General features: G+C 41.0%; 1 protein-coding gene across 2 annotated transcripts in view; it reads right to left on the bottom strand.

The window, feature by feature from the left end:
- Positions 1-25,958, bottom strand: part of FLT1 (fms related receptor tyrosine kinase 1) — a 109,441-nt gene that overhangs the window by 35,920 nt on the left and 47,563 nt on the right. For both annotated transcript variants that reach the window (XR_009964119.1, XM_062615109.1), the window contains exons 11-15: positions 22,541-22,655; positions 15,240-15,348; positions 7,341-7,631; positions 2,207-2,353; positions 209-340 (exon numbers count right to left, since the gene is read on the bottom strand). Coding sequence is in view for 1 of the 2 variants with exons in the window: in XM_062615109.1 (XP_062471093.1) it covers positions 209-340; positions 2,207-2,353; positions 7,341-7,631; positions 15,240-15,348; positions 22,541-22,655 (794 nt within the window). In the remaining variant the exon portion in view is untranslated. The remainder of the gene's footprint in view (positions 1-208; positions 341-2,206; positions 2,354-7,340; positions 7,632-15,239; positions 15,349-22,540; positions 22,656-25,958) is intronic.

Genomic DNA, 25,958 nt, shown 5'->3' with positions numbered 1-25,958 from the left:
CTTTTTAGGTCAGTGTAAACATGCTCTGAGTTAGCATTTCCTGCTAGGCTTCCTTTCCAACCTGGTACTCTTCCTTTGCTAGGACTTCCTTCAAATTGCTGGCTTCAGAGATCACCACATGAGCCCCAAGTCACACCCCCACGCTTCCAGTCTGAGTAAGAACATCACTCTGGCAAGCTTGCTCTTCCCATTTAAAGCTGTGCTTTACCTTGTACAGTCACATATGCCGCACTCTCCACGGAACCTTTTAAGTTGGTGGCTACACACTGGTAAAATCCTTCATCCTCCTCTTTTACTCTTTCAATAAACAGCATTCGGCTTCCGGGCCCTAAAATTATTCCTGTGAAATGAAATATTTTGCAATGAGAGGGAGCCAGGATATAAACAAAAACAGGCCCTTGTGTAACATTATCTGCTCTAAGCTCTTCTGAAAAGAAGTCTGAGCTGCAGACTGCACAGCACAATGTTATCTGCAGGAAAGCCAAATATACTTGGATGGTCTGGAAATCTTTTGGAAATCGGTGTTTACAAAGCAGTTGTGTTAGTGAAAAAGCTCAGCCTAAAGGAATGATCTGGCAACACTTGGTACTGTGTGTATTGATTAGCACTGTGCCTATACTTTCATCCAGGTAAGTTCTTCAGCATGTCTCCAGCTTTTGGAAAATGGGTGGTGTGATTACTGCACTTGCAGGTGTAGGTTTGCCCCAGAAGCAGCTCAAGTTTCCAAGACCCAGCTCCACGCATCCACATTGGCTCTCTGGGCAGAAGGTTCACTCCAAATCTCACTTGCCCACATGGCATGAACAACAAGCCCCTTCACAGAAGGACCCCAGCTAGCAAGAGAAATCCCATGAGGTGTGCCCTAACACACAAGAGTTACCTGAATCTTCCAACATCTTGTTTATTCCAGCTAGGCCAACTCAGAAGCCAGCCTGGGCAGTACTCCTGCAAGTGAGGAAGAGGCAGGGAGCAGATTTGGCCTCAGGACTGCCTCTAAGGCACTGCATAGCCAGGAAACATGCAGTCAAGTACACACTTGTGAGTTTGCCTCCATCAGAACTATCAACTACATACAAAATGTATTCCCACCATCTGTTTCAGGTGCCTAAATAAAGTCTTCTGACCTGCCCTCTAAAGACATCTTTCTGGCTACTAACTTTATGTGTTGCATCACACCCGAGTAAACACATAACATCCATTTTAGAGGGGAGTGTTAATAATGCACATTACAACGATGTGGTCACTGTGAAGCTTTATGGAATCTGGCTCTAGATTTCGTGCCTGGGCTGCAAGTCTGTACAGGCTTACAACTCACTTGGAGAAATCCTTAGATTTTTTTTCTCAGTTGCCTTTATTCACTTTATAGTAATTTCCAGTAATGCAGGACAGAACCATAAACACAAACTTCCTAAAGCATTGCTATTGAAGACTACATTTTGGATGCAAGTACCTATAGACTGAACCTCCTTGAACATTATTGCTGAGCTTGTAACACTAGCTCATTGTGTGCTATTGATCTGAATGTGGATGAATTCCCATGAGAAAGGTTTTGCCTTTTCCCCATCATTCATTTACACCTGCAATTGCCAAGGAACACTTCCATGCCTGTGGTGTCAGCAGTGCTGGATCTTTGAAGCCACATTCCAGACACAGCAGTAAACAAATCCCAGAGTTTTCCTGTAGCCGCAGCATGCCACCTGGGAAGTTGTTCCTTTCTGCTGTGTAAGACCTGGATTCCTCTGCTGCCAAGAGGCACATTTTGGTTTTGGATTTAGTTTGGTGAATCAAGAGCAGACATTCCATACCCAGCCACAGACACCCCTGGTACCATTACACACATCACACAAGCTTGGTTTTCTCCTGTCTAGCTGTATGCTGGCCAAGACACCTGATCCTTAGGCTCCCTCTGTAGTAAATTGAGAGAAGTATGTTTCTCTGGAAATGATTCTGCTAAGATGCAAATTAAGAGCTATAATTTTTACACTCATTCCATAGAGACCTATTTTGCCTACACCTACAGGCTCGCTCAGGTTTTGGGGTGAGATGGAATAACCAAGAGCACCCACGCTGCTGCCTGCCCACCTGTAATGCCTGGGCAATTCTCCCTCACATCCAGGTACCAATGCCAATGACTGCAAATAACTACCTAAAGCAGATGGGTAAATAAGAAGGCTGCAAAAGGTAGGTGAGTACACAGAGCTCTCACCTGATTCTTGCTGTATTTCCTCATGGTTTTTAAACCAGGATATCTGGGGCTCGGGGATGCCATGAACCTGGCACTCCAATATGGCAGAGTTACTGCTGTTCACTGTCTGATCCGTAAGATGCCGCAGCAGGGCTGGTGCTTCTTGAGCTACAAGACAAAACAACACCTCTGTTTTACATTCTTGTAACTGAGGGGGTTTAATTATCTTCCCTACCAGCATTTTACTGATGTTAGAGATTGCTATGGTTGTTCTACCAAGTTCATTGTTCACAGATTTTATTTACCATTTCAGTTTGCTAAAATGTTTGGTGTGTACAGAGTACTCTCATTACTCAGCAATAGCAAGTTATGATGAACAAGTTATGAAGACCCAATGATGATACCATTTCAAAGATTTCTGCAGTTCCATTACCAACCGCATTTGTTTATCAAAAGCAATGAGTTTCTAGGAGAGCTCAGAGCTTTGCATCATCAAGAGAAACAAACTGTGACACCAAAGTTTTTAACAATTAGCAGGACACCCGTGTAGCAGAGCATCTCTGACACCGACAGCACCATGCGACTGTACACCACGATACCCATGAATGTGACTTTTATCATTTGCTTACTTTAAATAGTACAGTTACAAAACATATTCAGTAAACTCATATCATCTAAACCCAGAAATCATAAGAACAGAAGTATTGTGGTACATGTTCCAGAGTCTTCATAAATTCTTCTACTTCTGCACTTCACATATTTGGCTGAACGTAATAAGGCTTGGCCAAACCGCACACAGCCCATGTGCCAAAACTGCGTTGGTGAGAAATGTGCCCGTGTCCTCTGGCATCCCACAGGCACTGGAAACCCTGACGGCAGGGCCCAAAGCTGAGTGCTAGCAGGCCACACAGCATACCAACACCACTCCTGTTTTGCTTTGATTTACTGACATTCATATGACCACAATGCAATACAGCAGATTTCCGTGACAGTCAGTGACAATGAGTATTGGAAGCATGTCTCATCTCTTCTGCTTCTTCTCAAGGGCCTCCCAGAAGGGCATTTCAAAAACACTCTATAAACATCATGTTAGTGTTATTCCTATATGAATCAAAGCAGCCAATCTTTCTCAGTCATTTCAAACCTTTACCACTCCTTCCACCATTCTGTACAGAGCCAAAGGCTGTCCTTACAAAGATCAAGATATTTGCGATATTTATTCATGTTACATGGCAACGTCTTCCTGTCACATTTGCAACTCTCACATTATCCTTTTTGGTACTTTGGTTCCTTTAAAGCAGTGATGGAGAATCCAGGACGGTCCCAAGCAGTCTCACAGATGCAGATGCTCTGCAGATTCCCCCAGTTTCCCCGATCTTGCAAGAAGTGATTATTTGCAATCTTTCCCTTCAAGGACACTTCCAGAATCAGCCATTATTAACACAGTAAGATTCCACAGTTCAAAATATGAAACAAAACAAAGCAGAAACCAACTCTTTGCAAATATTTTCTTTAAGACTGCAATAGATACAGGTAAACCAAGTTCAAGTACTGTAACACCCGAATTTCTGACATTCTGTCTTTGGAAGATCTATCTACCTTTTCCGAAAAACTGACTGTGAGATATTTCCATCTTCACAATCATTCTGTTGCCAGCCGCAAATAAAAACTCTCCAGAAAAATTAAGTACCTATGCATGTTCCACCAGCTTATGCAATGTGCATGAACCCCATAGTATTAAAAGCACTTTTAAAGTAGGCTTTGTTATGTTTTCACCCCTTGAAATTAATTCTAACATAGTCAGGACTGTGCTGTGACCAGTTTGGGCTTTTCTGAGCTGCAAGTCTGTGATTTCCACACGCAAGGCTATATTTTTGTTGTTTACAGTGTAGTAGACAATTTATTCTCTCTTCCCAAAGAGTAATGCTCATGAGAGAGGCTGTAAAGTAAATTTTTCACAATACCTACGCAATGACATGGTCAACAATGTTTGCCTTGCAGCCAAGAAGACTGCCCTCTTCTCATTGATACCCCACCTGATTTTTGCGCAGTTCCATTTTTCACAACACTGTTTATGAACAGGTACCATCTGATACATGTCCACATATGCACGCTGAGAAGAGCTCACATTTATCAGTAGCCCCTGATGGACACCCCAGCCAGACATTCAAAATGAAGGCAGACAAGATGACAGAACAAAGGCAAATCACACATTCTGTGAGTTACTTCTGATTAATTTTAATTTGTTTATAGCCATACACTAAAGATGGGTTTTCATATTAAGAAAAAACTTTTTTTTGCTTAAAACTTAAATTACCATTCACATACTTTCAACAATTTTTCGGCTGCAATCAGCTGTTTTTTTAAGGACTTGGTCAACCTGAGTATTATTCTCTTCTGCAAACCACTCATTTCTCCCATTCATTTTTTCAGTGAACCCAAGGGGGGGCAGTTTGCAACACCCCTCTCTGCTCACTCAAACCGAGGGGCTGCCCTGGCCACCAGCAAGAACATCTCAGCACCCAGGGCAGCCCCCCAGGCTCATTGTCAGCCCTGGTACCTGCCCACAAATGCTGCCTTGCCAGGCCAAACTCTACTCTCAGTTACCCTGAGGAGCTTCATTGTAGGCAGAGTTCGGCCCAGGGGAGAAACAGGGAGGTCACAGAGTGAAAACATTACAATTTTTTCACTTTGGGGTTTACTTTTGCATTCTGTCCATTTTTGCCCTTTGTTATGATTACGTTTTCTTTTCACTTATTTTTATTAAACAGTACAAAAATATAAATACAAGCTTTAATTTTAACACTTTAAAAAAAAGATAATTCACACCTTTCTCCCTAAATAATGTATTACACAACAAAAGGCAGAGAAACTCCCCAAACCAATGAGATTCTCCAGTCATCTGAGGACATCAGAAGTGACATCAGTAGTTTTTATCTGGCCACCAAGAACTGCTTTCCTCAAAAGTTTCCAGTGAGGTTTCTCTGTGCCTCCCAACATGGGCAGCCACATTGGGTGTTGCAACATCCTTGAACAGCATGGCCCTTCGAGCATGGTCAAGACCAGGCTGTCAGGTCGTCCACCCAGCAGTGGTATACATCATCACAATTCACAACAATTTCACAGAGGAACAGTCTAACAGCCACATCTCTTTTTCTTTTTTCTGAACCAAACTCATATTGCCTGGCAACTGGCTGCTGCAAGCCACCGTGCTCCGGCTCCCAAGACCATGGAAAATTCATAACGTCCTGTAATCACCGCCCACCTTGCCATCAAATGTCTTCTCACAAAAGAGCCTTGTAAAAAAGGGGATTCTGTATTGTAACCCTTCTGAAGACTTGCAAATGCCAAAGAGCGCACTTGCCCCATTTTTAAGCAGTCACCAATGATTTCTCTTGCTTTTTTGGCATGTTTTAGGAAAAAAAAAAGAGAGCCAGATCACTTTGCAAGAACATTGTTTCTGGAAGCCATCACACTAATAATGAACAAAAGAGCTACTGTATGCAAGCAGGCTATAGGTGACATTTCAAGATATAAACGATTATTCTTGTCTTTACTCTGACAACTTCCAGGTTATCAATTGTTTTCTAAGCATTTTAGGCTCCATGAAACTGGCATTATGGGGAAATGCTATTGTTTACTCTTTCACACTTGACAAAAGCAATTCCCACGTGAAAGACAAGTTTAACCGTGGGACACAGTCTCGATACCTAAAGGAGGAAATAGTTTGGTGAGTTCCCAAGCGTAAGAAACTGTCATGTTGTCACCCTCTATTTTAGAAGCACAGCCACTTTGTTCCTTTGCTGTAGCTATTTTGGTCACTACAGTTTGTTTTGTTATGGCTTATGTAAATGCTATATAAATGATCAATCATAAGTGTAACCAAAAATAATAAAAGCTATGTATTGTAAAAAAATAAAGTTATCAGATCTATTAAAAATAGTAACTTCTTCCTTATACAGCATTTATAATACACAGAAACACCTCACAGCAAAATCAGCATGAAGAAAATAAAAAGGGGGAAAGCTCACGAGGAAGTCTTAGGATGCCCTTAATCCTCCTTCAACATTCTGTCTGGTTCTTAATTCCCATAATAAATCCAATCGCTATTTGCATACCAAAAGCGATGAATATTTTTAATGGCTTCAATTTTGAATTTGTATTTTTCAAAACATATTAAACAACTCACTGTGCTGGCTGCAACCTTGTCAGTCGTGTTAGTGTAATATTTCTCATTTAATAAAATAATTACAACATTACAAATTCCTGAACCTTCAGGCCAGGAGCAATACTCACACTTTTATCAGTAGCTTTTTACATTAGTGCAGAACTGACTTTAAAAATTGACCAACACAGCAACTGGAAGTCTACCTGGATTTATTTAGAGAAACACGGTTCATGTTTGCCAGTTTTAAAATCATCATTATTATAAATGATATGATAAGTCTGTGCATTATATCAACATTTTTATTTCTTCCCTGCATACTTCTTTTAGAAGATACTTTTTAAGATTAATGTACTTTAGTGTAGAAAATAATTTCAAATAAATAAGCATTAGAACTTGCTCAGCAGGTAATATTTATAAGTCCATCAAGATCAGATTAAAATAAAAAATATATAGTCCAGTCAATCTCAAACTGAATTGTGCTCATTCTGCACGTTCAAGTTAACTTATTAAATGTCCGTTGTTGACTGAAAACAGCAGTTTTTAAAGTTAATCAGTTTATTCAGCTTTGACACATTTGACGAGGCCGATATCAAAGTGGAAGAAAAGATTGATCCAGAGTTTTCCTTATTGCTCAGTAGGAGACAGCAAGAGAAAAAAATAACAACATGCAAAATGTAGCACAGGGGATCTTCCAAACCCCAGCTTCCACGTGCCTTGTCAAAGCAGAAAACACCCGTCTGAACTCAACTGGAAGCTCACGTGTTACGATTTTTTTGCTATTCTTCCTACATCCAACCCATGGGGGAATGTGCACCACCTCATGGTCTGGAAGGTAGCAATAGTAATAAAAATCAAGATGATATGAGACACCTGTTACTGTTTAATGAGTCCTTTAATGTTTTACATTGCTTTGTGTTGTACAATCATTCCTTGTGCTTTTATATTTGAGGATCCGAGAGTAAACAGCCTTTTTGTTGCAGTGCTCACCTCTGATTGTAACATCTTTCTTTTGAAGCACTTCTTTCCCCGTGTGTATGTTCCTTGCTCGGCAGGCGTAGGTGCCAGAGTGTGCCAGGGAAACATTCTTGATGGTCAGAGTGAGGGTGACAGAGTACTCCTTTTTGAGAGACCTTTTTGCTTTCGTTTGATTGTTGACTGTCCTCGGTAAAATCCAAGCAATGTCTTTGTACAGGAATTTGTTGGCCGAACAGGACAATATCAAATTCTCTCCTTCAATGGGCATTTTTTCCAAACTAATATGGAATCCACTGGGTACATCTGTCAAAAATGAAGAACACTTTTTAGTTTGTATGAAATGAATGAGCAGAAATTAACACGGCATATATTTTCCCCCTTTTCTGGAAGCCTTTGTACTAATCAATGTTGTTGTCTTCCTGCTGAAGTCTCTAACCTTTCCTTTCATATGCTAGGCTCCAGCTATTCTCATAATTTGTCTTGGAGCTGTGAGACACTTGGGTTCAGACACCAGTGTAAACTGAAGTCGCTCTTGGAAGTAATGAGTTTGTGGAAGTGTTATGCCAAGTTAAGACAGACTGGGGCAAGGTACCAAAAGAGAATTATTTAAAGACAGCACAGCGGGACTATGAAAAGGGAGGAAAATTCTGACCTCAGCTCCAGCTTGCATGAGAAATAATGGATCTCAAGAGGACAGCAGAAAAATACTGCAGCTGATCATGTTTGGTTATATTGTTTTCTTATTATTCCTAACTATTCAGACAAATTATGTCTTATTTCTTACAAATGCTTCAAATCCTGAGAAATTACTGAATCTGTGATTACAAGCCTGAGAGTTCCCTTGGAACAGAGGTATTTACCCTTCATGCATTTAAAGTGTGCTAGCCACCCAAGAGGAAAGCAGAAACATTAGCCTCTGGCCTCAGTGGCTGGCTGTGTGTGAACAGCATTCAGATGAAGATCACTCTATTCAGGATGCTCGGCACTCAATATAGGTGAACAATATTTCCACCTAAGAGAAATCAGTGATCATGGCTCTAACTATACATCTTAAGTTTTCACAAGCATTTTCCATAGCCAATAGTTCAGGAAGGAGTAATTTAGCCAACAATATAATAGCCAACAATATACTTGAAAAAGTCATGTTTGCAGTTAGCTGTAATGTTACTGCAGCTTCCTCCACCAGGGGAGAGGCACAGACCCATGGCAATGAGGACTGGCTCCCAGCCACCTCCACCTGGGGCTCATCCCTCCAGCGAGGGAGAATTACACCGTTGACCTCAGTGAAAGCAGAAGCAAGTTCCTGAGAGAAAGCACTTCCAATTTTTACTCTTAGAGTGCAACCTCTCTGGGTTTATTTGTAGCCAATATTCTGATAAGGTCATTTCCTTCTCAGTCAAGTGATATCGACTTTGGCCATTTTCAATTGTTCTTTCACTGCTAATAGCTATGGCACTTGGCTGTGAACTTGACTCAAAATCATAAGAATGGGTTTGTCTTTCATAAGGGAGAATCATGCCTTCTTGCCTCTTAGAGCATGAACAGCTCAACACTGTCTTTCATTCAGTTCCATGCTCACCAATGTTGCTTTGGGTTTAATGTCACATAGGAGTGATGTGTAAGAATAGATCTCCAGTAATTAGTGTCTCACATCTTCTTTCAGTAATCTCTTTCATTGACTGACCCATCCATCAGATAGCTTCTGCCTAAATCCCCACAATACAAACTGAGCTGCCTTGCCTCCCCAAGGGAACCATGAATATGACCTGCTCACTGCTGCTTTCCAAACAAAGTTCTGCCTGTTGAAAGTCTAGCATCAGTTGCTGCCCTTCTTATTATCCTCTTTTCCACAGTTAGTCTTGAGTGTTAAGCACAGGGTAGAAGAGCTCCTGCGAGTCCTGGATTGGAATGTTCTCTGACTGTAGATGCTTTCCAGGGAGAGACCTGATTTCTGTTGGTAGAACTCATCGAGCCCTTGCAGTAGGATTGAAGTGTGCACCTATCATCAGCTGTAGCTCAGGGGTATAATCCAAAAAACCTAGTGGAGGCAGTTACACTAACAGATTGGATATTGAAACCTGTGTATTGACTTGCTCCTCTTATATTTCATTGGGATCCTCTTTTTTCCTCTCTCTGGCAAAAAAAACCTTTAAATTTAGTAACTTATCTATGAGTGACAATCATCAACATATTGGTTTTGGTATGTAAGAGTGCATGGTACCAGATTTTGATCTCAGTTAAGAACACTGGAAGTGCTACTAAGATGAAACCTTCCCTTATACAGGCTACAGCATATTTAGCCTAAGCCATCAAAATGTAAACATCTACATAGTTGTTTTGTGTATGGGCAAAAGTTTACAGACATGGAGTGACACAGGCTCCAAAAGGCAATGCAACCCGTTGCCTTAAGATGAGTCAAATTACAGAGATCCAGTTCCCTCACACATAATTGTGAAGAGATCCTACATGACCAGCTTAGGCTTAGATACCTATCTTTAAGGTTTAAGTTAGATGAAGTGAATCCTACTCTTTATTTTGTCAAAAACCATGGAATTCAGACACAAAACTGATCAGAGGTCCAAAGTTTTGATCACAGCGAAGTATTTGGATAAAAGAAATTGGTACATCTTACTCACAGTATATCATCTCAAATTGTTCTGATATCTGTTGGGAAAGCCAAAGTATGGGTCTGAAATACTTCTAATTTTTGACTTTCACAGATGCCAGTGCTCAGTAAAAACTAGGAAGAGCCAAGCAAAACTCTTAAGATGAAGATAAATATCTCCTGGGGCTGAGGCAAATGAACTATTTTTAACGTAAAAGGATAGTATGCCAAGAGAATAATATAGTTGCAACTACTTCCATGTTGTCAGGCCTGGAGCTCTTCCTAGATGTGTCTTCTGTGAAGAAAGACTATTTTCTGAATAAATCCAGGGACAAAAGCAAAATGCATAGGGTTCCAAGGGAATCATCTGTTTAAAGGCTATGAGCCCTCTAATACATGACACCTCTCACCAATTGTTACAGGCTCAGGCCAGCTAAATAACATGGCTGGGAATAATGTAAAAGGGTTTTATTTACTTTAGCGATTTGAAGCTTCCTGTGGAAATAGCTTCCAGGTTTCCTGATGGAAGATTTTGTTTATCTTTGCCAAGCACCATCAGGAATCTCAAAATAAAATGCGCTTAGTGACATTGGGAAACCAGGGAGATAAGGCAGAGCTGTTCCTGTTTCACCCTCTGTAATTGCAAACACACCCATAGGCCTGCTGTGTGCCAGCAAAACAGCCCAAAATATAGGGAAAGGGGCAGGCTGGAGGAAAGGGGGCTACCACAGTTAAATTGGCATAGAGGTGTTGTTCCAGAGACTGTTTCTGTTTCAGCAAGCAGGAGATCTTTCAGAAATCATCATTCTTCATCATTTTTATATACGGCTCACAGCTACTTTTGTACTCTTGAGCAAAGGTTTCTTTTTAGAAATAAGTCAGTGTGACAATACCTCAAAAATGCCCTTCATCTGACAGAGGCCATAGGAAAGGAAAGCTACTCCATAACCCATGGACTTAATGTCCTACACCCTCAGGCAGAGTGTATAAAAACATACCACTCTCCAACCACCAGAAACACATATACAAGTTTCACTTCAAGACCAGAAATAATGAAATTTACAGTAACTTAAGAAAGGGCTTGTTCTTACTGGGTCCTCTTTGCTATACCTTCTTGCACGTCTGTTCTTCCTTGAAGGGGTGGAACATGCCACCACCAAAATAGGGTTGCTGGGACAACCTCTGCTTTCCTACCACCTTCCCAATGGTTTCTTCTTATAGAAAAGAGACTCCTTACACCAGTACAGCTGCATGTGCATTTTCTCATCCCCAGGACAAGGCCTATAGGATATTACCTCCAAAGAAAGAGATTATTCCTGTTCAGGACAGGCTTTGTCTCATCTGCTCTTTGGAGTCCTTTCTGGCAACTCCCCTTCCTACAAGGGATTGCCTTCTCCTGCTTATACACGTCTCTTGCTTTTAGATGTTTACGTTTATATAGTTCAGGCTTGCTTCATATGGTGCCAGCAGACACAACAACATAAGACAAACTATCCCCAAGCTGTCACACAAGACCCGAAGTATTGGATTTGGACTCATCAGAAGGAAATACTTTGTAGTGTCCTGTTTGCATCCACCAGCTTTTACGGCTCTCCATTTTTTATTCCCTCAGTGTGTTTTTCAGCAAATTTGTTTCATTGACATGAAAAACAGGCTGTTATCCAGTCACAGCAGTTTGGTCTCAGCCTGATGGAGGAGTATTATGATTACACTACAGAGCCCAACTGACACACTACGTGTGCAAAACAGAACGAGCTTTACTTGATTTCTGAAAGGACAAAACAGCAGGATTGTTTAAACTGCCTTCAATCAGTGCAATTGAGCATCAGCGGATGATCAGGACTTTCCATGTAATGCAACTGAAGTGCTCAGCTCTGGGAACAAAAAGGACAAACACATTTCACCACCCCACATAGAAGATTTGCCACCAGTCAATATATTATAAATTTCCAAGCCATAATAAAGCTGCCATTCCTCTTTCTGAACGCCAGCCAATAAAAGAGTCTTCAAAGGAAAGTCATAATATTCAGTATGTTCTCATGCAAGGTTTGGTATCAAGAAGAAGGATTTCCTTCTATCCATGGTCAAGATCTAAGAATTGGAGATCTAAGCAGGGAAACTAACTCCTTCATGTCACTGCTCTGAAATATCTGAAGCAACCATCAAAACTTTGAAAGGGAGATTTGGATGCAGTGAATGGGGCCTATCAAAATACAGCTTCATTTGGTTTCAGGATCTTCCCGGCAGCATTTTGGAGACCGATGAGTAAGAGCTAGAAAAGGCCAAATTTGTCATCTTGCACATTAAAAGGGCAACAGCCTCAGTAAGTGACTCGCAGTGACTGCTCAAAGTTACATGTGAAGTCCTCACATAAAGATGAGAATACAGCACCATTAGCATGTTAATTTATGGAGAATTATACATTGTTGTTTAGCTTTCTGTCCAAACAGAAACAGTATAAGGATAAGGGGGGAAAGCAAAACTGGTTTGAGAGCAGGGACAGCAGTCATATTCAAGGTGTCAATTCCTGTCACATCCATTAATAGAACATGCAGATATTCTTCTCATTTCTGTATTTTAACAGACAACCTGCCTAGGTGTCACTTATCTGTTTATACTTCTCATTCTTATTACCAAATTTCTGTATTTACAGATAATTGGCACTTTCTAATTGTGGAAGTGTGTTATGATATGAAACTTCAACAGCTGTAGACACCCATGAGCAAGGTCTGCAGGGAAGAAACTGTACAAGCAGCCCACAGTGGGTACCACAAGAAGAAATGATTAGTGCTTGTAGTGGGTGACTCTGTTAAGGGGCACTGAGGCACCCATCTGCTGCCTGACATGGAGGCACATGAGGTGTGCTGCCTTTGGAACCTAAGGTCCAAGATGTTAGAGAGTGCTGTCAAGAGCACAGACTACCATCCACTGCTACTTCTTCATGTGGGCATGAATGAAACCACAAGCTGGAACCTGGGCAGAATCAAGGAAGACTGTAAAGCCCTGTGGGTGCAAGCAAAAAGTATTGGTGCCTGAGTTACCTTTTTCCTGTTTACCAGTGAGAGGAAAGGGTGCAGCCAGAAATAGATGTGCAATGTAAATCAACTCTGGCTTTGTGGCTGGTGTCATCATAAGGATTTTGGCTTTTATGACATTAGGACATCCTTCAGTGACTATAGCTTGTTAGGGAAGGATAGGATTCACCTGTCTAAAAGAAGCAAGGGAATCTTTGGTAGCAGGCTGTCCAACTTCATGAGGTAGGCTTTAAACTGAAGAACTCAGGAAGTAGGGTCCCAAGTGGCAATGGTCATGTCATGAAGGCTAGTACTAAGACAAAGGTTTTAGATTATAAAAGAGCAAACTTCAACTCGCTCAGAGCTCAGATGTGAAGGATGTTGTGGGAAGCTTCCACGGAGGATAAAGGAGCTAGAGAGCGCTGGGAGTTTTTAAAGAATGCTCTCCTTGGGGCACAAAACCAGTTTAAAGGGAAGGGAAACAGACGAAGCAAGAGACACCCCTTGGCTTAATTGTGAGCGTCTGAGTCGTGTACCAGAGATAAAAAGCAGACAAATACCAGTTGAGAACTAAAAGAGCATTGTCAGGGTGTGCAGAGATGCAGTTAGAAAAGCAAAAGCTCAGCTTGAATGGAAATTGTCCAGAGACGTCAAAAACTACAAGAAAGGGTTCTTCAGGTAGGGAAACAAAAAGCAGGAACAGAGGGAAAATACTGGCCCACTGTTAAATAGGAGAACTGAATTAGTCACCAGCAATACTGAAAAGGCAGAGGTTCTCAACACTTTCTGTCTGTACCAGCACTGTTGGGCCCTGGGGACAAAACTCCAGGTTGATGCAAACAAAGACCCACCGTCAGTGAAGGAAGAGTTGGTATATAAAGAGTAAAATTCTCACCAATGGGAACAATCAGCCACTGGAATAATTTCCCCAGGGAAATGGTGGATTTCCCAACATTGGACAGTCAGATACAGTTGGACGGGGTGCTGGGACATCTTGTCTAGACTGTGCTTTTGCCAAGAAAGGTTGGAGCAGATGATCTCTGAGGTCCCTTCCAACCTGGTGTTCTATGATTCTATTACAGAGGGTCAGAATATTTCAAAAATACAAATTTTGGTCCACAAAATCCAGAGGGAGGACATTTTTCCATAAAGTTGTCTTCCTTTGTTAAGTGTATCTGGTGAGTGTGTGTCTACTTTATTTTGACCTCAGAGTGTTAGCAGAATGAGTTAGACGAAAATCACTCATCAGAATGATAAACAAAAGATGACAACAAAAAACATGAGAAAGCAAAAATTAAAAGGGATACATTAAAATTACTTCTTCATTTCACCCTCAAGATTATGATTTTGGGATTAAAATATCCACGTTATTTAACCTTTTTGTCTTTTCTCATACTTCTGAATGAATCACATTTCTTTAATGACCTACCATGAAAGTTCTCATCATCCTAAGTGCTCTACGTACCACCACTTTGTAAACAAAACCAGAATAAAATCTTCTGCCAGAAAACAAATTCCTTGTAATAGCACGTGCAGACATTATGCTGCTAAATCATGCAGTAGTTATTCTGAAAACCTCATTGTTTTGGGTTTTCTTTCCTAGTAATTCCTGAATTCAAACATTTAACAACTTGTTTCTGAGAACATCTAAACACATCTTGCAATGGAAAAATAGCTGGAAGCATGCTCGTATGTGCAGCTAAAGCAAGTATTCTCAGTGCCATGGCCCAAATGACATCCAAGTCTGTCTTTCTCAGAAAAGGAAACAGAACTCTGTAATTTTCACCCTGCCACTTTTCTATATACAAGTTGCCATAGTCCTTGGGAGCTGTGAGGGGCTGCCCAGTTACCCCAGGCACTCATCCTCTAGCACCAGGCTGCCTGCAGACACTGGCACTGCTCTGGACACTATACTGTGAGACCTCCTGGTTGACAGCAGTATCAGACTGTAGACACCATCAATGTCACACATGATACTGGCTTACTGGCATATGAGAATACAGTAAATTTTCATGTATAGAGTGACTGCAGAGACTAGGTGATTTAAACGGAGGAATTACAGGTTGCTATATTTGTGAGCAATATGTGTCATGCTGGATACTTGATGGAGGGATGAGTACAGACCAGCTGCTGTGACAAACCTTTCTAGGATCACCCAAAAGCATGATATGAATTTACAGGTGTGTTCATTACAATTTTCAAACTGTGGCATATGAAAAAGCCACAAGAGCCTAACAGTTACAATCCCAGGACCCGGAAACATGTTTGGCTTTAGTGGGGACTGGGTCTTACCTGTTACAATAAAGCTGACATTTCTTTCTGATTTTCCCACTTTATTGGATGCCACACAGCTGTAGATTCCAGAAGATTTGGTTTCAGCTACAATGAGAGTGCTAGCAGTCTGTGAAAGAAAGAAGAGGTTTAGCTCTCACTGGCTCAGGAATTCAGTTAAATCTTCCTTTCTCTTTTTCTTAAGTCACCCTTGACAGTCCCATGATTCACTCTCTCCATTTGCTCAGTGATGGCACCACTGGGGCTATTTAAAGGACATGTCACCATATACAGTTTTGGAAACTGTAGAAGAATAACAGGAAACAAGTTCCTTGGGTAACCCTTATATTATCAGAGCCATCATAACCAAAAATCCTTGAATGTGTCTTTCAGATTGATTTATCTCTTGTTGCTGATGCAGTGATAAGCTACAAAACATGGAGCGTGACAAAATGTGGTATACCCAAGGAGATAAACAGACTGTAGGAGAGCCAGACTACAAAGGGAATAGGTGAGGCATGTCTCAGGCACTTGGAAAATGCTGGGAAAAGAAGAATCTCTGTTTGGCATTATCAATCTGATTTCTCTTTCATTTTCTCATATACATGCAGGGTGACAAAAGACAGGGGCAGAAAAGATGTTTACTCATCATTTTTCAGACTATTTCCTCTTCTTGGACTTACCATTTCTATTATTAAATAATAATATGTCCATTTTCTTTACATTGTATTCTATCACCAACTTAAGAGGTTCAGCACACTAAATATTTTCACAAAGCCATATGACTTGCAAGCTAACACCTCGGAAGCTCAGGGACCAACATCACCTGGTGTGCCTTTATTAAAATAAAAACCATTGTAATAATAGGAATTATACCTTCATGGTGATAGAACATTATGGTCTAATTACTTGGCATTAAGTGAAAAAAGAAAGTTGTGCAAGAAAACCTGAGGTGTCATTCTGATATGGAGTGGAGATATGGGACATGCATGTGGAGCTCAGCAGTGAGATGTGCTTTCAGGTAAAGCCAGTAGCTTAATTTTCTGTCTTTCTATCTCCATTCTACTTCTCCTGTGAAACATGCTTTGGCTGGAGTTACAGACAGAGCTGGGACAGTGACGAAAGGAAACTTTGTGACCGCAGAATCCTGTTGTTTGGAATGACTTGTATTTTAAAAAGCCTTCAAAATCATTTTTGTGCAATTGATACATTCTTTTAAGTCTGCCTGATTGCTGGATTCCAGAGACAAGAACAAGAGGGTGAGTCAGTAATAAATAAGAAACAGTTATCTACATTTCTACATAAACACTGGTTCAACATTTGCACTGCTTCTGTGTCTCCTACTCAGACTTTATGGCTGTCCCCAGACTCCTTGTTGAGCCCCTAGATAATATAGATCTTCTGGTTTCTCTAAACATTCTTTAGTAGAAAGAGTCTATTACTTTTCCTATTACATGAGCAAACACAGTGGAGTCAGGACATTTGATTTTGGCTTACTTGTTTTAGAAAACCTCCCTGTGGCAAATTCAAGACTACAAGTGATGCTAACTGCACCTATACCCTGTTAAGGTGTCTCAATGGTTGGCTACTTCTCTGCTAACAAGCTGCATCTCATTTCTAGCTAGAATTTTTCTAGCCTGCCTTTTTGGCTCTTCTGTGAGATGAAAGAGGCTCTGTAATACCAGATAGATAATTACAGCCCTTAAAAATAATCATTCTGCTTTGCTAACTTCAGTAGGTTGACTTCTACAAATTCTTAATTATAATGCATGGGTCCAGCCCTGTCTATATTTTATCATTCCCTTTGAATTCCTTCCAGTTTTTAAACATAATTTTGTAAAGTGCGGACATAGGGCCCAGAACCAGGATTCCTGCAGCCATTTTATCAACACTAACTCAGAATAGAAGGAAGGCCCAAAACATCTGCGAGAGGGCTAATGTGGGTGGTTAAACACTACTTCTGCCATCCCAGACTTTCCACTACAAAATCAGCCTTTTTTTGTGTCTCATAGCTGCTTTGCCCAGGAAGTAATAGTGGCCTAAAATGCACAGTGAAGGACAATGAAACTCTTACTCCCTGACTTCAGGATACCTCCATTTGTTCTACTATACTCAGAACCAGAGCATTACTAAGACTGAAAAATACAAGTCAATTATTCCTCCACAATTATTCCAATGGTTTGAAAAGGTTTTGGTAGTATCAAAATGTAATTGTCATTATCAGGTATTAGTTTTTAATGAAAAATTGTGCATCCTGTCTGAGTTTTACAGCTCCAGCCCTGTTTAGGTTTAAACTCCTTGCCCTTTGCCCTATCACTACAGTGTCTGATGAAGAGTCCCTCGCCAGCATCCCTATAGGCCCCCTTCAGATACTGGAAGGCTGCTATGAGATCTCCACGCAGCCTTCTCTTCTCCAGGCTGAACAGCCCCAACTTCCTCAGCCTGTCTTCATACAGGAGGTGCTCCAGCCCCTGATCATCCTCGTGGCCCTTCTCTGGACTTGTTCCAACAGTTCCATGTCCTTTTGATGTTGAGGACACCAGAACTGCACACAATACTCCAGGTGAGGTCTCACGAGAGCAGAGTATAGAGGTAGGATCACCTCCTTCAACCTGCTGGTCATGCTCCTTTTGATGCAGCCCAGGATACAGCTGGCTCATGTTCATTTTCTCATCTACCAACACCTCCAAGTCCTTCTCCACAAGGCTGCCCTGAATCTCTTCTCTGCCTAACCTGTAGCTGGGCCTGGGATTGCTGGACCCAGGAGCAGGACCTTGCACTTTACATTGTTGAACTTCATGAGGTTGGCATTAGTCCACAGCTCAAGCATGTTTACTTACACTAAAGCAGCATGAATGCAGTTACTGACCAGAGTGCTTACAGCTTATTACTTTTTTGTTTTGGTTATTAAATAGCTCTACAGAACACTCCTCAGCACTAAAATTCAGTGATTTAAACTTAGTTTTTTCCCGGTGTTGTTTTGGTTTTGACCAACTCACACTGTCCCAACTACTACTTAAGCATGAGCCAAGGATCATTTCTAACAGGCAACTTCCATGCAACCAACATCTTTGGAAGGCAAGGGAGATAAATGTTATGAACACAGGCCTTAGTGCCAGAGAGAAGTCATTGGTAGATTTAATTAACTAAGGCAGAGAAAGCCATAGAGTCTAGGAAAAATCAAGACGGGCTTTGCAACAGAACAGAATATTTTAGAGACAGAATGTCTCTGCATAAATCTTGTAGTTTATAAGTTAGTCATAAGGATAACATCTCTTTAAATAGTTTGTGAGCCCTCCAGTGGTACACTCTGTGTTCTGCATTGTGGATGCCATCCAAAACCCACCAGAGAAGCAGTGTGTGCAAAACTAAGCCTGGTGTGTTGTGGTTTATTGAACAGTTATGGCTGTTTAAGATCAGTCAGTACTGCACCATTTCTCTATACAGCTATTGTTGAAAAAGGAGGAAGCAAAAAAAATCTTGCAGCCTTGTATTGTCTGGCCCTGGATTTGCAACAGCATTATATACAGAAAGTCTCCATCCAGTTATCATGATCAGCAGAACAGGGCAAATCCTGTCTGGCATGTTTGGCATCTTGAGCATCATCTGTTAGCAAAACCCATTTACCACCAAAGTTTTGATCTTTTATTTCTCCTTTCTTCACTCATCATCTCTGCTGAAGCACTACACTATAGGCTCATTTCAAAGCCAGGGGCTAGGGAAGTAAATCCCATACTGCTGCTGCTTCTGCCAGCAAATAAAAGAGGCATAAAGCAGAAATCATGAGAAGTGGAAAAGGGACTAACAGATTTTTTCATGGTGGAAAAGTATGAGGAAAAGACTGGGAGGAAAACAATGCAAAGCAAGCAATGGGTGTGATTATGGTGTGTGGAGGTAGGCTGGTCTTTTCCCTGGAGGGTCTGCTTAAATTTCCCTTGTCTCAAAGTAGCTTAGATAGAGGATCCCCACTGCTCCAGCTGATGCCAGAGAAGCAAGAGGAGTTTTCAGAAAATGGTTGACAACTTGATTCTTGCCTGACTCCTTGAAGGCCTCTGCAGACACTGGTGTAAACATGCTCCTTTCAGAGGTTGCTATCCTGACTTCTTGAAATATGCTGTACATTTAAAAAACAAAACACTGTCCTTTCAATGTTGAGCAGGTCAGTGCAAGTCTGCCAAAAGTTGTGGTGTCCCTCCTAGTTATGCTTTTAAGATGTGTTTGTTAAAAAACCAAACCAAACCAAACCAAAACTAAACAAACAAAATCCAAAATAAACACAAACCCCCCCCCCAAACCAACCAACCAAACAAAAAAACCCAAACAAAACCCACAAAATCAACCCAGAATGAAATAAAGATTTGCTCTCCTCACCTTCTTGGATTTTTCTTTGGCTGAAGGAATATGTTTAGAAAGACCCATACAGAAATATTGGCAGCATACCATTGGGTTGGTTCTGCTGACTCATGAGGAAATCACGCTACAGACAGTTATGCCATAGCATCCCCTGCCCTCCTCCCAAGGCCATTGGTAGAGTGAGGCAGCGCTCGATTCCTGCACTGAAGTAGGGCATTGCTTTCAGGAGCCACAGCTCGGCAGAGGCAGATGCCAAGTTCTGCTGGTTTTAATCTCACCAAGGTCTTGGCCCAGTGAGCACCTCCCAGGGATCTGCTCAGAAGTGTTGACAGTGATTCTAGTAGCACTTACGAAGGCCCCAGGAGAAGTATAATGTGCTGAAGAGAGACAAGCTACACTCCCACTGCTATCTTTAGCCTGGCTTCCTAGAAAGATCACACTGCCTGTCCATCTGATGGCCAGCCCATCTATCTGTCTGCCACTACCCTGTCCTCTCCCACGTGCTCAGTAGTTTTTGAACCCATTGCCCAATTTCAACCAAAATTGACAGATGATTCAAAGCTCGTAAGACCTTATGCGTTCATGAAAACCATCTGTTGGGTAGAGGAGAAGGATCAAAATGAGTGTTATGGTAGTGAGCTCAACAGCTTCCTCTTCTGCTTTGTCTCCTACATCTTTGTTGTTTCCATTGAGCTTTGAGATTGTTTTTACCATGCTTGCTATGCTCGGATGTGGAAGTGGGGTAGACACTCTGTTTAGATAGCAGGACTCCATTGATGTGGAAGTGCCTCAGTTCATAGCTTTTTGCAGCAGCAGAACTGCTCACAGTAGCAGTCCATCAGAACCAGACATTTGTGATGACATGCTGCATTCAATGAGCTCAGTGCTATTAACAGTTTTACAATATCCCAGCAGATGAGGAAGGTTTTGTCTGAACTGTGTCCCTTTCAGTTTGCTCTGGGAGACCAAGAATGACTCTTGGACCGCAAAAAGTGAAAGGCCTATAGACTTCCATGGGAAAAAAAGTAAATCCTGGATGCTCTAGTGCAGCTGTGCGTGCACAAATCATGCAACTCATATCCTGGCCAGGAACCTGAGCATTTTTTGCTTACAATAGCAATCCAGCTGTGCTTGAAAAGCTATGGAAGAGCAGCAGAAACTAAGAAACCGTAGAAAGGCTATGAAAAAGCTGAGCAAAGGGATTGCTTCACTAACCTCCCCTTCCCTGTAGGGACCAGGAGGAATAAAATAATGCAATGTAGACCTTTCTTAGTTGAACTAAACAGCATGAAGACAAGAAATACCAAGGAAAACCACTAAGTTTTACTGCAAAACTTTCCATGTAACACACGCAGAGACCATTCCTTGGTTCATTTCTGGGCACATTTTTTAAAACGGACTGCTTGCCAAAGATTTCAAACAAAACTCGCAGTTCCGCTGCAAGGACCCATTATTAGCATCTTTGCTGTTAACTGCAAGTTGCTTTGACATTTCAGCCACTCCTCTTCTGCTGTCTCCAACATGCATAGCACACAAGGAGAATGAGAGCTTCTGCACCCTGTGAGCAGGTAGGACTTCGCCCATAGCATGGCTAGATGCATTCTTGAAAATAACTGGTTCTTATAATATTTAGCTCATCATTCCCCCTTTGGAATAGAACACACTTTCCTGTGCCTGAAATTATTTCCCTTTCCTACCTCAAATGCCTCCTTATGTCCCACTTTTCATGTGCTTTCCTATGATAGCCTTCTCTAGGAAGCTGATTGCTCCCATCATTGTCTGCATCTTTAAGCATGTAGAGGTGGCCAGCTGTGGTACCTTCTAAATAATGCAACAGCAGCAGGAGAAAATGCAGTCCCAGGCCTGATTCTTGGCTGCACACAAGTCCTATTTATTCTGTGGTGTGTGAAAGGGCCCTAACATGAGAATAATTGCAGCTTATGCTCATTTTCATATGCAGGAGACTAGAGGTTGTAAGGGATTGAGACCAGTGCTCTTAGAAATATAAAAAGCATTCCAGTGTCCTTAGAAATGACAAGCCTTGAATAAGGTAGGCTTTAAAATACATAATCCCTCCAGCCATTACTACCACAAACCAAACCAGCCTGTGAAAAAAAGATGTTGTGGCAGTGGTATGGTATTGTGCATCTTCACCTGAGCTCCTATGTAGCTTACCACCGCAACAAATCAGTCTTATGTCTCACCCAGGTAAGTACAATTGATGTAGTGCATTCTTTAGTAAAAAATCTTGATTTTAAGGTTTTAACTGATGGACAATCCTCCACAGGCCTTGGCAAGTTAATCTCTCCCACGTTAGACACCAATAGACTACAGGCCTACTCATCCTTCAGAAGCGCCTGCATCTCCCCATGGCCCATAAAGGGATGCTTGACTTGGACTAGACAGTTAACATTTAGATGGTTAATAACACTGGAATGCATCTCACCTTGCTCTCTCTGACTGAGATGTCTTTTAAACTTTGTTTCTCTAATCTGATTCATTTGGCCCTTTAAATTTTTTATTGCAAGAAAAGACCTGGTCATCTAATAATCTAGGACCACATCTGCGAATAAACTCTCTAATGAGAGTAAATTGTTTAATTCTCATAGGAAAAACAACAGGAAATTGTGCAATGTCACAAATGAAGCAAAGATGGCCTGGAACCATGCCCCTCTGCTTCTGAGGTGCCCCAAGATACTACAAACCAACTCTAAGAAAGCAGATATGGTGAATGCCACTGATTGATACACTCTCTTGGCAGGTCTCTTACCTTACTATGACTGCTTGCAGGAGTAAGTACATCTCAGCAGATAAATACCAAGTATGAATGTTATTTGCATATATGCAGCTCTTCAAATCTAAACAACATAAAAACACTGGCTTCTTCACTATTACCTCAATAGCATTTTGCAGTGTTTTTTCAACACATGCTGTCACACAGAAAGTTTGTCTGCTCCTAAGAATCATACCTTATTTTTGCCCTCTATTACAGCTGTCCTCTCAGTGATGCTCTGGATCCTGTTTCCTATATTGCTGCCAGGTTTCAGGATGAAAGATCCTTCAGTATGAGAGCAAAAGCCGTGCCTGAAGACAACAAAAATGGAAATTTCATTGATTTGATGATTGAGAGAAATGTTCAACACATAAGACAAAACGATTCTTCTGGAAACAGTGATCAGTGAGGGAAACTACAGGTGTGGTGTTGACCAGAAAAGTATACTTCTCATTAAATCCTGCAGTTTGTAGCCTGATAATTGTATCCGCTTCCACCGCTCCTCCTTGAATATTACCTCTCACCATTTAACCAACTGTGGACTGGGAGGTCAGAATTTACAGTCGGAGTCTAATTACAGGACTGTGAGAGACCAACATCCCACTTCCAGCGCTCCAGAGCCATTGTCATTGTTGAAGTGTGGCTTCAAACATGAGTTCATGCTATTTTCAGCCTTAAATTCAAGACAAGTTATATTTGTTTTGAGATCCATTCTATAATGGATGCTGTTTCACTATGTGCAGGTTGTTTCTGTTATCATGAAAAATGATGCAAGTTCTCATTTCTGTGTGTTTTCTTTAGTTTAGTTTACAAAAATGTCAAAATATCCATACTGAGGGTCGGTGATTACAAGGCACAGTATAAATAACTATAATCCTCAAATTAGGAAAACAAAGTTAAACAAAACTATACGTAATTGTCAAAGATATTTAAATGTTCATTCAATCTGGGGGAGGGGAGGAATCAACATCATGTTAATGAATGCAAATCTCAGGGAAAAAAAAATGTTTTTGCCTTATGCAACAAATTGGCTTGTAATCAGAACATTCAGGTGTGGTCATTGTAGAGCTAATTTGTTTCTCAAAGCCTAATGTGGTACACACATGGAAATAAACACATTGGAATGCTTCTTAAATGCTGTCTGTCCTTATTCCTGTTTGAGGATATCTAGTTTTGCTTTTCATCCAAAATTTAGTTGTTGCTTGTTCAATTCCAGCTTCAGCGGTAGAGCTTAACCCTTCATCAGGGTCACGCTCTTTCAAATATGACACAGTCCTTTGATCTTCCATGGATTTGAAAGATAACAACTGTAGTATCTGTAATCAAATAGTTCTGACATGTATATCAGTTGTTTGGAGAAATGACCTTTAAAGCCCCGTGACTGGATAACAGCATGTGACGCAATCCCGACCAAATAATGAGGTTCATTTCCCTTCAGCTAACTGTGCAATTTGCTTAAGCTTTGTGTTGTTTATAATATCAATGGTACAATAACTTTACATGCTTGTTTTTAATTACGTAACTTTGCATCACACTGGTTAGTGTCTTAGCAGACATTACAGCTTAAAGAAATTATGATATGTAAACTAACTTGGGCAGTGATCAGATACATGATTGTCTGCCCAAATTTCTTAATGTGCACTGTGAGGCTCAGTGAGCTGAAAAAGCCAAAACCAGGAGCAAGCCATTGTCATTCAGGCATGGAAAGAGGATAGGGAGCAATAGCATGGCAAGAAAGCCCTATCTGCACAAACATTTCTTCCAGACTCTTGGTTTAAAATCCAGCTTCTGAGATATGATTTTTGAAGCCATGGTAGATGACAGACATCTGTGTTAAGATAGTTGATGCATTCAGATTGTAAAAGAAAGTGGTTAAAAATTAGTCAGAAAGGTAGATGCTATTTACTTTGCACATTTAATTCTTTAAGAAGTCTGGTTCTGTAGCAAGACAAGAACACAGAAAACATGATAAAGTTGGTAAGCTGATAACATTTCCATGCCATAGTAGATACCAGAACTTATTTCATGATGCCCATACAGGCACAGAGGCAGTATCAAAGGCACATCCCTGTCACTGGATATTTGGGCAATCTCTGTACAGGAAGACAGAAACCCCAAACCTCATTTCACCCATACAAAAAAGAAATTTTAATTTTTTTTCCTTTCCCCACAGAATGAATTTATGTTTCTTTGTTACAATGCTGAAAAATTTTGTTCTTTCCTACAAAATACCTTACAGAGACACATATTTTGGTATAGGGCAGAAAGAAGGACATTTTCTCAATAATGTATATTAAGAAATTGCTTGTGCAACTCTGACAGGGAATTTCCCTTCTTGCAGCTCTGGAGCCTGCAGGCTTAGTTATTATTATGCTTGTCCTCATAATTCCTTGAACAAAACTGTATATATTTAGGTTGCAATGTCTTAAGGATAAGGACAGTGTTATGTCTTTGTTGATGCTTAGCACAATAAGATGCTGATTACTCATTAATACCATAACACAAACCACCAACATAATTACAATAACATTATGATAACAAGAAAAACACATGTAAAACTCTAGTGAAATATTAGCCCTGGAGGCACATACATGAACCCTACTGATTTCACATACTATACTATCTCCAAGCTGCCAATTACAATGTTAATGCAATTACAGTAGAAAATCAAATACCCTTAATAGCTGTTGTCCATGGTTTTAATGAAAAAGGAGCCACAATCAAGCTGAGAGTACGTTATCCAACAGCTCACAGTAAACAGTTGGAGATGTGAGCACAGTCGTATGCCCCACTTTGACTCCACAGCCTGCTGGATCAGCAAACGTTTACAGATCAGTTGCAACACGACTGCCTGGCAAACCCTAGGACAAGACTCAGACTCATCCCTTTAGATGCAGAACCAGATGCTTTCTCTCCTTAGATGCCAAATGCTCTGTCTTTAACCTCAAACACATTAAGAGAGCTTAGGACAAGCACACAAGCCACCTCCAGTCTCCTGAGCTGGTTGTGAGGTTAGTACTCAGTCACCCTGCCTCTTGCTGCTGCCAGTGGTGCCACCTGAAGCCACTGTTTAAGACAGCAGCATCAGGTAGAGGTGGGGAGGGAACAAATGGGACTAATTAGGAGTTCTATCTCCTAACCTGACCTCAGCTTCTAACAACAGGCATTTTATAACAGAAAAAGGCTCTCCTGAACTTAGAAGCAGTCACCAAACCAAATGTTTGTGTTAACTACAGATACTTGGAAAGAAAGAGAGAAAAATGAAAATATAAAAATTTACTCTGGCTGGGACCAAAATACACAATCATCTTCCCGTTAATCCAATTGATGTTTCGTTGCTTGTGTCCTCAGATAACATCAGCTATGTATTTTTCTGCTTTGTAAAGAAGTTGCAAGTTACTCCAACTACCTCCTCAGGACCCTATTTGTAGCAAGAACTGCCTGTGTTTGCAGGGAAATCCCATGGAATAACTGAATCTTACTCCAGGTATCTCCAGAGCATCTGAATTCCTGAAATGTTTTGTTGTGGGATGAGCCTTATTACTTTCCATCTTCAGGAAAGCTTACGGCAGGGTTACTGCCAGGTTAATGAAAAAGCACACAGTGTGCACAGA

The sequence above is a fragment of the Pezoporus occidentalis genome, unplaced genomic scaffold (genome assembly GCF_034315485.1).
Source record: "Pezoporus occidentalis ecotype Australia unplaced genomic scaffold, CSIRO_AGI_Poc_V1 ctg18, whole genome shotgun sequence".
In the NCBI taxonomy this organism is placed as follows: domain Eukaryota; kingdom Metazoa; phylum Chordata; class Aves; order Psittaciformes; family Psittacidae; genus Pezoporus; species Pezoporus occidentalis.
This window is presented reverse-complemented; position numbering and strand designations above follow the sequence as displayed.